The 14,037-nt window shown below is 23.8% G+C and overlaps 1 protein-coding gene across 1 annotated transcript in view; it reads right to left on the reverse strand.

Moving 5' to 3' along the window:
• Nucleotides 1-7,207: 7,207 nt before the first annotated feature.
• Nucleotides 7,208-14,037, reverse strand: part of LOC109603951 (alkaline phosphatase-like) — a 113,698-nt gene continuing 106,868 nt past the window's right edge. The window contains exon 10 of the mRNA XM_049964512.1: nt 7,208-7,866. Coding sequence (XP_049820469.1) covers nt 7,589-7,866 — 278 coding nt within the window. The 3' untranslated portion in view covers nt 7,208-7,588. The remainder of the gene's footprint in view (nt 7,867-14,037) is intronic.

The raw sequence follows: 14,037 nt of genomic DNA on the forward strand, positions 1-14,037 counted from the left end.
TATTATTTTCTCAGAACTAATGAAACTTTCAAATATCTTATAGATTTTATTTATTCCTTGTTTAAACTTCTTAAATTCAATTAATCAGCCAAATAATAATAAAGTTATTCTGACTTGTTCACCTTATTTTAACCTTATTTTATGTACTATTTTCTCAGAAATGGCACAAAGTAAATATGATATTTAAAACACTAAACTAGTAAAACTTCCAAATACTTTATAAATTTTATAAATTTCTTCCTTAAATTTCTTAAATTTAATTAATAAACCAAATAATAATAAAGTTACTCTGACTTATTCACCTTATTTTAACCTTAAATTAGATATGAACTATATTCTTAGAAATGGCACAAAGTAAATATGATATTTAAAACACTAAACTAGTAAAACTTCCAAATACTTTATAAATTTTATAAATTTCTTCCTTAAATTTCTTAAATTTAATTAATAAACCAAATAATAATAAAGTTACTCTGACTTATTCACCTTATTTTAACCTTAAATTAGATATGAACTATATTCTTAGAAATGGCACAAAGTAAATATGATATTTAAAACACTAAACTAGTAAAACTTCCAAATACTTTATAAATTTTATAAATTTCTTCTTTAAATTTCTTAAATTTAATTAATAAACCAAATAATAATAAAGTTATTCTGACTTGTTCACCTTATTTTAACCATATTTTAGATATGTACTATATTCTTAGAAATGGCACAAAGTGAATATGATATTTAAAACACTAAACTAGTAAAACTTGCAAATACTTTATAAATTTTATAAATTTCTTCCTTAAATTTCTCAAATTAAATTAATAAACCAAATAATAATAAAGTTACTATGACTTGTTCACCTTATTTTAACCTTAATTTAGATATGTACTATTTTCTCAGAAATTGCACAAAGTAAATATGATATTTAAAACACTAAACTAGTAAAACTTGCAAATACTTTATAAATTTTATAAATTTCTTCCTTAAATTTCTCAAATTAAATTAATAAACCAAATAATAATAAAGTTACTATGACTTGTTCACCTTATTTTAACCTTAATTTAGATATGTACTATTTTCTCAGAAATTGCACAAAGTAAATATGATATTTAAAACACTAAACTAGTAAAACTTCCAAATACTTCATAAATTTTATAAATTTCTTCCTTAAATTTCTTAAATTTAATTAATAAACCAAATAATAATAAAGTTACTCTGACTTGTTCACCTTATTTTAACCTTAATTTAGATATGTATTATTTTCTCAGAAATGGCACAAAGTAAATATGATATTTAAAACACTAAACTAGTAAAACTTCCAAATACTTTATAAATTTTATAAATTTCTTCTTTAAATTTCTTAAATTTAATTAATAAACCAAATAATAATAAAGTTACTCTGACTTGTTCACCTTATTTTAACCTTATTTTAGATATGTACTATATTCTTAGAATTGGCACAAAGTGAATATGATATTTAAAACACTAAACTAGTAAAATTTCCAAATACTTTATAAATTTTATAAATTTCTTCTTTAAATTTCTTAAATTTAATTGATAAACCAAATAATAATAAAGTTACTCTGACTTGTTCACCTTATTTTAACCTTATTTCAGATATGTACTATATTCTTAGAAATGGCACAAAGTGAATATGATATTTAAAACACTAAACTAGTAAAATTTCCAAATACTTTATAAATTTTATAAATTTCTTCTTTAAATTTCTTAAATTTAATTAATAAATCAAATAATAATAAAGATACTCTGACTTGTTCACCTTATTTTAACCTTATTTTAGATATGTACTATATTCTTAGAAATGGCACAAAGTAAATATGATATTTAAAACACTAAACTAGTAAAACTTCCAAATACTTTATAAATTTTATAAATTTATTCCTTAAATTTCTTAAATTTAATTAATAAACCAAATAATAATAAAGTTACTATGACTTGTTCACCTTATTTTAACCTTAATTTAGATATGTACTATTTTCTCAAAAATGGCACAAAGTAAATGTGATATTTAAAAGACTAAACTAGTAAAACTTCCAAATACTTTATAAATTTTATAAATTTCTTCCTTAAATTTCTTAAATTTAATTAATAAACCAAATAATAATAAAGTTACTATGACTTGTTCACCTTATTTTAACCTTAATTTAGATATGTACTATTTTCCCAGAAATTGCACAAAGTAAATATGATATTTAAAACACCAAACTAGTAAAATTTCCAAATACTTTATAAATTTTATAAATTTCTTCTTTAAATTTCTTAAATTTAATTAATAAACCAAATAATAATAAAGATACTCTGACTTGTTCACCTTATTTTAACCTTATTTTAGATGTTCTCAGAAATGGGACAAAGTAAATATGATATTTCAAATACTAAACTAGTGAAACTTCTAAATATTTTATAGATTTTATATATTCTTCCTTTAAACTTCTTATATTCAATTAAACACCTAAATAACAATAAAGTTATTCTGACTTGTTCAGCATATTATAATCTTATTTTAAATATGTAATAATTAGGACAAAGTAATTATAATAATTAAAAACTAAACTAGTGAAACTTTCAAATATTTTATAGATTTTATAAATTCGTACTTAAAATCCAATTAATCAGTTAAATAATAATAAAGTTATTCTAACTTGTTCACCATATTTTAACTTTATTTCGAATATATAATATTTTCACAGATTTAACAGAAACAAAATATTTATCTAGACAATGTTTTGTAGAATTTATTTGCTCACCCTTTTATTAGTTTCAATTTTACCGTTAAAAATAATATTATAGTGACGCATTCGCCATATTTTTATTTTAAGTACCTCATAAAGAGCAATTAGTAAACTTGTTACGTTTTATGGGGCTCAAGAATAATCAATAGTTAGTTTTCAGTTTTGTAACAAAGTAAACTAAAAATAGTTCGTCTCTCGGTTTAGTTATATCTCATTCAAGTTTTATATCGTTGTTCACCTCAAAGTTTTAAAGCCTTATAGTACGTGACCAGTATTGAACTAGTTGAATTGTCACACCTAAATTCTTACACAAGTGCAACTTTTTATAAATTTTTGCCGGACACAACAATGGGTTTTATTATATATTTTTTGACACGAACCTGGAGGAACGTTTTCCGGACGGATTTCGTTCCGGCCCATAAAAAATAGGGGCAGGGGTTGGGCATATTTATTAAAACCCGTAATTTATATTTTATATCTAATTTTAAATTCACAAGGATGGAGGTTTTTCTTTTATAAAATATACGTCCAAGGTCCCACCAGTCATAAAGTTGCACATAAAAACAAAACAACTTGCCCTTATTCGACTGGAACGTGTAGTGTTTTGCCGCTCGTATATCTACACGTCACGTAGTTGCTTGATAAGATATAACTATAATTTATTCACACTATTTCAACAGCTGTTGCGAAGAGCGTACTTGTGAAACATATAGATTGGGCCAAAAAAAAAGAACTATCAGTTACCTAAGACTTGTTTAAAGATGATGGAGTGGCTATAGTGCTGCTTTCTTGAGAAATTATCATTACTATAATAATAATGTTCCGTCATTTTTACAGTTTGAACATAACTATTCCTGAATTAACTTTGATAAAGTCAATTCACAGGTTTATCACATCTTTAGGTATTTGTCTTAGAATAAGTCAATAATCTTAAAATCTCTAAAAGTTTTTTCTCTTTGTTTTCTTCTAATTTTTATTTAAATTCAAAATTACTTCTATAAAGTTTTGCTTTAAATATTTGACTTATCATTCGTGGGTTACTTAGAAGAACATTTATAGTATGTAATTAATTACTATTAAACAAATTCTAAGAATATGTTGATATTAAAAGTAAAGTAACCTTTAAAATACCATAAAAAACATGTTTTTGATGTTTAATAAATGTTTAAACATCGTGAATGCGCAAACAAATTATATAATTTCAACAACAACCAAAAGGCAATTAATTTTATGTTTTCAAATATCTTATCCAATTTCATTTGAATATTTTATTTAAGTTTTTTGTTGCGCATTCACCATTTTTACAACTGTTGTTAAAAATGGCGAATGCGCAACAAATCCGATAATTAATTATTATTAAACAAATTCTAAGAATAAGTTGATTATATTAAAAGTAATTTATTTTAACCACTGTTAGATCCATTTTCAACAGGTACTATTTAAATTTTTTTAATTAATCAGTAAAGTAACTTTTAAAATACTATAAAAAAACATGTTTTTGATGTTTAATAAATGTTTAAGCATCGTGAATGCACAAACAAATTGTATAATTACAACCACATCCAAAAGGCAATTAATTATATGTTTTCAAATATCTTATCCAAGTTCATTTGAATATTTTATTTAAGTTTTTTGTTGCGCATTCACCATTTTTACAACTGTTGTTAAAAATGGCGAATGCGCAACAAATCCGATAATTAATTATTATTAAACAAATTCTAAGAATAAGTTGATTATATTAAAAGTAATTTATTTTAACCACTGTTAGATCCATTTTTAACAGGTACTATTTAAATTTTTTTAATTAATCAGTAAAGTAACCTTTAAAATACCATAAAAAACATGTTTTTGATGTTTAATAAATGTTTAAACATCGTGAATGCGCAAACAAATTGTATAGTTACAACAACATCTAAAAGGCAATTAATTTTATGTTTTCAAATATCTTATCCTAATTCATTTGAATATTTTATTTAAGTTTTTTGTTGCGCATCCACCATTTTTACAACTGTTGTTAAAAATGGCGAATGCGCCTCCAATCCGATAATTAGTTACTATTAAACAAATTCTAAGAATAAGTTGATTATATTAAAAGTAATTTATTTTATCCACTGTTAGATCCATTTTCAACAGGTACTATTTAAATTTTTTTAATTAATCAGTAAAGTAACTTTTAAAATACTATAAAAAAACATGTTTTTGATGTTTAATAAATGTTTAAGCATCGTGAATGCACAAACAAATTGTATAATTACAACCACATCCAAAAGGCAATTAATTATATGTTTTCAAATATCTTATCCAAGTTCATTTGAATATTTTATTTAAGTTTTTTGTTGCGCATTCACCATTTTTACAACTGTTGTTAAAAATGGCGAATGCGCAACAAATCCGATAATTAATTATTATTAAACAAATTCTAAGAATAAGTTGATTATATTAAAAGTAATTTATTTTAACCACTGTTAGATCCATTTTTAACAGGTACTATTTAAATTTTTTTAATTAATCAGTAAAGTAACCTTTAAATTACCATAAAAAACATGTTTTTGATGTTTAATAAATGTTTAAACATCGTGAATGGGCAAACAAATCGTATAATTACAACAACATCCAAAAGGCAATTAATTTTATGTTTTCAAATATCTTATCCTAATTCATTTGAATATTTTATTTAAGTTTTTTGTTGCGCATCCACCATTTTTACAACTGTTGTTAAAAATGGCGAATGCGCAACCAATCCAATAATTAATTATTATTAAACAAATTCTAAGAATAAGTTGATTATATTAAAAGTAATTTATTTTAACCACTGTTAGATCCATGTTTAACAGGTACTATTCAAATTTTTTTAATTAATCAGTAAAGTAACCTTTAAAATACTATAAAAAACATGTTTTTGATGTTTAATAAATGTTTAAACATCGTGAATGGGCAAACAAATTGTATAATTACAACAACATCCAAAAGGCAATTAATTTTATGTTTTCAAATATCTTATCCTAATTCATTTGAATATTTTATTTAAGTTTTTTGTTGCGCATCCACCATTTTTACAACTGTTGTTAAAATGGCGAATGCGCCTCTAATCCGATAATTAGTTACTATTAAACAAATTCTAAGAATAAGTTGATTATATTAAAAGTAATTTATTTTAACCACTGTTAGATCCATTTTTAACAGGTACTATTCAAATTTTTTTAATTAATCAGTAAAGTAACCTTTAAAATACTATAAAAAACATGTTTTTGATGTTTAATAAATGTTTAAGCATCGTGAATGCACAAACAAATTGTATAATTACAACCACATCCAAAGGGCAATTAATTATATGTTTTCAAATATCTTATCCAAGTTCATTTGAATATTTTATTTAAGTTTTTTGCTGCGCATCCACCATTTTTACAACTGTTGTTAAAAATGGCGAATGCGCAACCAATCCAATAATTAATTATTATTAAACAAATTCTAAGAATAAGTTGATTATATTAAAAGTAATATATTTTATCCACTGTTAGACCCATCTTTTTCAGGTACTATTTAAATTTTTTTAATTAATCAGTAAAATAACCTTAAAAATACTATAAAAAACATGTTTTTGATGTTTAATAAATGTTTAAACATCGTGAATGCGCAAACAAATTATATAATTTCAACAACAACCAAAAGGCAATTAATTTTATGTTTTCAAATAACTTATCCTAATTCATTTGAATATTTTAATTAAGTTTTTTGTAGCGCATTCACCATTTTTACAACTGTTGTTAAAAATGGCGAATGCGCAACAAATCCAATAATTAGTTACTATTAAACAAATTCTAAGAATAAGTTGATTATATTAAAATTAATTTATTTTATCCACTGTTAGATCCATTTTTAACAGGTACTATTTAAATTTTTTTAATTAATCAGTAAAGTAAGCTATAAAATACTATAAAAAACATGTTTTTGATGTTTAATAAATGTTTAAACATTCAAAAGGCAATCAATTTTATGTTTTCAAATATTTTATCCTAATTCATTTGAATATTTTTATTTATTTTCTTTGTAATCAAAATTATTTTTCTACAGTTTTTTCTTTTTAAATGTCTCTGTTCAACGAGATATGTATTCATAATTTAAGTATGACAATTTTTTGATTAGTAAGAAATAGGACAACTTTCAAACTACTGAGGTACTATTAATCAGATATTTTCATTAAAATAAAATATCAAATAATCAATTTCACAGTTTTTCATCGTCAATAAGTTTTCCTCTTTTTATAACTTATATAAATCGTTGCCTCAATGTTGTTATTGTTGTTTTCATTCCGCAGCATTGATAAAATTTAACAATTAATTGATTGATATTTGAATAATAAAATAATTGAAATAATACTTACCTTTCTGGTTTAAAATTATTGTGAAGAGTGTGTTTAATTAAAACTCTCTAATTGACATCCCCTATATTAATTTATTTAACGTAAATATACATTCCGAATAAACATTGATCGTGTATATTGAAAGTTTGGGAAATACATCATTGGCACTCCAACAAATGGACTGTAGATACGCCGTTGGAACATTGAAAAACATGCTGTATGAGTGGGTAAAACGTGCACTAGTGTATATCCTGTGGCCTCACTATAATTAACAACAATTCATCTTCGCCCCCAAATTTGGTCGATACATCCCGACGTTTTATTTTTATTATAATTTGATTTATGTACACGTCAAAAACCGTCAGTCCGGCCTTAGTTCAATGAGTCATTTAATTTATTATGTATGTACAAAATATCACTGCGCATATTAAAACAAGTCGGAGCGAAATTACCCTGAAAACCGCCGGTCACGCGTGCACAGTCATGTCACGGCGAACTTGAACAGGACCAGGACCAGCCAGGGGCCCGCCAGCGGCACGGCCGGGACGCCGGACTTGACGCGGGTGCCGTCGTCGGCCATCACGCTGCTGGCGATGACGACGGGGTGGCCGGCGGCCGACACGCTGGACATCTCCGGCGCCACGCACGTGGTGACCTGCGGTGCGGTGTAGTTGTCCAGGCCCTGGCAGCGGAGACGGTGCTCGCCGAGGCAGCCGCTGTAGGCGATGGCGTGCGGGATGTAGCTTTGGTCGAACGTTCCTGCGACAAACAGAACTTACTGATTTCGGTGTACAATGGGAAGGGGGAACGGTCGGGTGTGCGGCTCTTGTTTGTAATGCATTCCCCGAATATGAAATGGGTTCGGTTGTCGTTCGACCGTATAATTGGGATTTCGGTCCATCCAAATAGTTATGAATTCACTTCGTAATTATTATGTCTTTTGTACAATGGTTACGTGTACGGGTGAACATTGTTTCTGTGTATTAATTTTGGGGATGAAATGGAAGCTTAATTAGAACATTAGTTTTCAACAAAAAGTAAATTTCGATTAAACGTCCTCTTAGATTAAATCTGCGCATCCACCACATTTTCAATTATGTCAATAATTAGCTTAATTGGAACATTAGTTTTCAACATAAAGTGAATTTTAATTCAATGTCCTCTTAAATTAAACCGACGCATCTACCAAATTTTCAATTAGGTCAGTAATTAGCTTAATTAGAACATTAGTTTTCATCAAAAAGAAAATGTTACTTCTTAAACTTCTTAAACAATTCCGTACAAACTTTGGACAGATCTGAAATTTCTTTAAAAATTGTATGTAAAATTTAGACAGTTCCGAAACTTTTGAATAATATTAAGACAGTTCTAAAACATTTAAATAATTTTGAATACAATACTGAACTTCTGAAACAATTTTGAATACAAATATTTGAAATATTTAAACTATTTTGTATAAAACTAAGACAGTACTGAAATTTCTGAAACAATTATTATAAAATTGAGATAGTTCTGTAAATCCTGAAAATCCTGAAATCCTAATTTGCATAAACTTAAGACAGTTCTGAAACTTTTAAATAATTTTGTATAAAATTTAGAGAGTACTGAAATTTCTGAAACAATTGTTGTAAAATTTAGATAACTCTGAAAATTCTCAAACAATTTTGTATAAAATTAATACAGTTCTGATACTTTCAAACAATTCTGTATAAAATTTAGACCGTTCTGAAACTTCTGAAACAATTGTTATAAAGTTTAGATAGTTCTGAAAGTCCAGAGACAAATTTGAATAAAATTAAGACAGTTTTGAAATGTTTAAATCATTTTATATAAAATTAAGACAGTTCTGAAACTTTTAAATAATTCTATACAAAATTCAGACACTTCTGAAACTTCTGAAACAATTGTCGTAAAATTTAGATAGTTGTGAAAATTTTCAAACAATTTTATATAAATTTAAGACAATTTTGAAATGTTTAAACCATTTAATATAAAATTAAGACAGTTCTGAAACTTTTTAATAACTCTATATAAAATTCAAATAGTACTGAAACTTCTGAAACAATTGTCGTGAAATTTAGATAGTTGTGAAAATTTTCAAACAATTTTGTATAAAATTAAGACAGTTCTGAAATTTTTAAATAATTCTGAATAAAATTTAGACCGTTCTGAAACTCCTGAAACAATTGTTATAAGGTTTAGATAGTTCTGAAAATCCTGAAACAATTTTGAATAAAATTAAGACAGTTTTGAAATGTTTAAACCATTTTATATAAAATTAAGACAGTTCTGAAGCTTTTAAATAATTCTGTATAAAATTCAGACAGTACTGAAACTTCTGAAACAGTTGTCATAAAATTTAGTTCTGAAAATTCTCTAACAATTTTGTATAAAATTAAGACAGTTCTGAAACTTTTCAATAATTCTGTATAAAATTTAGATCGTTCTGAAAATCCTGAAACAATTTTGAATAAAATTAAGACAGTTTTCAAATGTTTAAACCATTTTATATAAAATTAAGACAGTTCTGAAACTTTTAAATAATTCTATATAAAATTCAGATAGTACTGAAACTTCTGAAACAATTACCGTAAAATTTAAATAGTTCTGAAAATTTTCAAACAATTTTGTATAAAATTAAGACAGTTCTGAAATTTTTAAATAATTCTGAATAAAATTTAGACCGTTCTGAAACTCCTGAAACAATTGTTATAAGGTTTAGATAGTTCTGAAAATCCTGAAACAATTTTGAATAAAATTAAGACAGTTTTGAAATGTTTAAACCATTTTATATAAAATTAAGACAGTTCTGAAGCTTTTAAATAATTCTGTATAAAATTCAGACAGTACTGAAACTTCTGAAACAATTGTCATAAAATTTAGTTCTGAAAATTCTCTAACAATTTTGTATAAAATTAAGACAGTTCTGAAACTTTTCAATAATTCTGTATAAAATTTAGATCGTTCTGAAAATCCTGAAACAATTTTGAATAAAATTAAGACAGTTTTCAAATGTTTAAACCATTTTATATAAAATTAAGACAGTTCTGAAACTTTTAAATAATTCTATATAAAATTCAGATAGTACTGAAACTTCTGAAACAATTACCGTAAAATTTAAATAGTTCTGAAAATTTTCAAACAATTTTGTATAAAATTAAGACAGTTCTGAAATTTTTAAATAATTCTGAATAAAATTTAGACCGTTCTGAAACTCCTGAAACAATTGTTATAAGGTTTAGATAGTTCTGAAAATCCTGAAACAATTTTGAATAAAATTAAGACAGTTTTGAAATGTTTAAACCATTTTATATAAAATTAAGACAGTTCTGAAGCTTTTAAATAATTCTGTATAAAATTCAGACAGTACTGAAACTTCTGAAACAATTGTCATAAAATTTAGTTCTGAAAATTCTCTAACAATTTTGTATAAAATTAAGACAGTTCTGAAACTTTTCAATAATTCTGTATAAAATTTAGATCGTTCTGAAAATCCTGAAACAATTTTGAATAAAATTAAGACAGTTTTCAAATGTTTAAACCATTTTATATAAAATTAAGACAGTTCTGAAACTTTTAAATAATTCTATATAAAATTCAGATAGTACTGAAACTTCTGAAACAATTACCGTAAAATTTAAATAGTTCTGAAAATTTTCAAACAATTTTGTATAAAATTAAGACAGTTCTGAAATTTTTAAATAATTCTGAATAAAATTTAGACCGTTCTGAAACTCCTGAAACAATTGTTATAAGGTTTAGATAGTTCTGAAAATCCTGAAACAATTTTGAATAAAATTAAGACAGTTTTGAAATGTTTAAACCATTTTATATAAAATTAAGACAGTTCTGAAGCTTTTAAATAATTCTGTATAAAATTCAGACAGTACTGAAACTTCTGAAACAATTGTCATAAAATTTAGTTCTGAAAATTCTCTAACAATTTTGTATAAAATTAAGACAGTTCTGAAACTTTTCAATAATTCTGTATAAAATTTAGATCGTTCTGAAAATCCTGAAACAATTTTGAATAAAATTAAGACAGTTTTCAAATGTTTAAACCATTTTATATAAAATTAAGACAGTTCTGAAACTTTTAAATAATTCTATATAAAATTCAGATAGTACTGAAACTTCTGAAACAATTACCGTAAAATTTAAATAGTTCTGAAAATTTTCAAACAATTTTGTATAAAATTAAGATAGTTCTGAAAATTTTAAATAATTCTGAATAAAATTTAGACCGTTCTAAAACTTCTGAAACAATTGTTATAAGGTTTAGATAGTTCTGAAAATCCTGAAACAATTTTGAATAAAATTAAGACAGTTTTGAAATGTTTAAACCATTTTACATAAAATTAAGACAGTTCTGAAGCTTTTAAATAATTCTGTATAAAATTCAGACAGTACTGAAACTTCTGAAACAATTGTCATAAAATTTAGTTCTGAAAATTCTCAAACTATTTTGTATAAAATTAAGACAGTTCTGAAACTTTTCAATAATTCTGTATAAAATTTAGATCGTTCTGAAAATCTTGAAACAATTTTGAATAAAATTAAGACAGTTTTCAAATGTTTAAACCATTTTATATAAAATTAAGACAGTTTTGAAACTTTTAAATAATTCTATATAAAATTCAGATAGTACTGAAACTTCTGAAACAATTACCGTAAAATTTAAATAGTTCTGAAAATTTTCAAACAATTTTGTATAAAATTAAGACAGTTCTGAAAATTTTAAATAGTTCTGAATAAAATTTAGACCGTTCTAAAACTTCTGAAACAATTGTTATAAGGTTTAGATAGTTCTGAAAATCCTGAAACAATTTTGAATAAAATTAAGACAGTTTTGAAATGTTTAAACCATTTTATATAAAATTAAGACAGTTCTGAAGCTTTTAAATAATTCTGTATAAAATTCAGACAGTACTGAAACTTCTGAAACAATTGTCATAAAATTTAGTTCTGAAAATTCTCAAACAATTTTGTATAAAATTAAGACAGTTCTGAAACTTTTCAATAATTCTGTATAAAATTTAGATCGCTCTGAAAATCCTGAAACAATTTTGAATAAAATTAAGACAGTTTTCAAATGTTTAAACCATTTTATGTAAAATTAGGACAGTTCTGATACTTAAATAATTTTATATAAAATTCTGACAGTACTGAAACTTCTGAAACAATTGATGTAAAATTTAAATAGTTCTAAAATTAATATAAAATTTAGATAAACAGACAGTATAAAATTTAGACAGTAGCTTCTGAATTTTAAGTTAATAATTAGCTTAATTAGAATATTAGTTTTCAACAAATTTAAATTTTTATTCAACATCCCCTCAAATTAAACCGTGCATCCAACAAATTTTTAATCATGTCACTAATTAACTTAATTAAACATTAGTTTTCAACAAAAAGTAAATTTTTATTCAACGTCGACCGACGCATTCACCAAATTTCCAATTATGCCAATAAAACAAATAAATTAAATTTAATTGTATATGCAGAATATTTTTGAAACAATGATGTCAAATAATCTGCTACGATCAATTAATGACCATTTTTACATTAAATAAATTAAATTTAATGATAAATTAAATTATACATCAATCGAATTAATTAATAATAAAATTAAAACCTTTTTAAATAAATGTTGGTAATGATGTAAAATGAGCTGATTTGATCAATTATAAGCTTCTTTAACATTTACACAAAATCATTGAAATTTAAATTTAACGAGCGAATAAAAATATTTTAATTCGTTCAAACATTCCATCATAAATATTTATGACATTTAACATGAAATACTAACTTTTATTTCTTTCATTTCTGATTAATAATGAGCTTATTTTATAGTACTTATAATTAAAAATAAAATTTAATGATGAACTAAATTAAATTATAATTATATCATTGATTTTAATAATGAAAAATAAAATAAAAATAATTTTTAATAGCATTTAACATAAAATATTTTGTTTATGTAAATAATGACCTAATTTAAGCTATTTTGAGTAGTTCAAAGCTTTCTATAATGTGTATGACCAAAACTTAAATTTAAGATATAAAAATAAATAAAAAGCATGAAATTTTAATTTAATTATCCTAATTTTCTCCAAAATTATCTTTCAGTTACAGGAATTAATTAGTGAATTTTATAAATATTTTAATTTATTAAAAACATTCATTCATTTATTTGTTTCCATTATTTATTTAAAAATAAAGTTATTTAATGACCTAAATTAAGTTACTGTGACCACACATCATTTTATAAAATATATTACTGAAAACTAAATTTAATGATTAACTAAATCATATAAATTAAATTATTGATTTTTAAACATGAATTTAAAATGAATGTGATAAATTTTTACGTTTAGTATAATTATCCTAATCTGAATTAACATTGTTTTCCCCAAAATTAATTTATGAATTTTGTAAATATCTTATTTTATTAAAACATGATTTCGTTATATATTTAACTTAAATGTTCATTCACTTTTTTGTTTCCATAATTTATTTTTAAAATAATGTTCATAATGACCTAAATTAAACTATTGTGACCGGTTAAAAGCTCATTATATCATATATTTAACTGAAGCTTAATTTTGTTGATGAATTAAATTATTTAATTTTAAAAATTAGAATATAAATGATAAATTTTTAAGTTTAGTTTAAATATTATAATTAGAATTAACACCGTTTTACCCCGAAATTATTTTTTATTTATAGGAATTAATTGAAAATAATTCATTCGAAACATTACATTGCTGTAATAATATATATTATTAAACATAAAATACATAAACTTTTATTTCTCTTTTTGTTTTTATTATTTATTTTAAAATAATTTTAATAATGACCTAAATAAAGCTATTGTGAGCAGTTAAAAGCTCATATACTTTTATTTTTATATAATACATTTTTTGATTA

The sequence above is a fragment of the Aethina tumida genome, chromosome 3 (assembly GCF_024364675.1).
Source record: "Aethina tumida isolate Nest 87 chromosome 3, icAetTumi1.1, whole genome shotgun sequence".
Lineage (NCBI taxonomy): Eukaryota > Metazoa > Arthropoda > Insecta > Coleoptera > Nitidulidae > Aethina > Aethina tumida.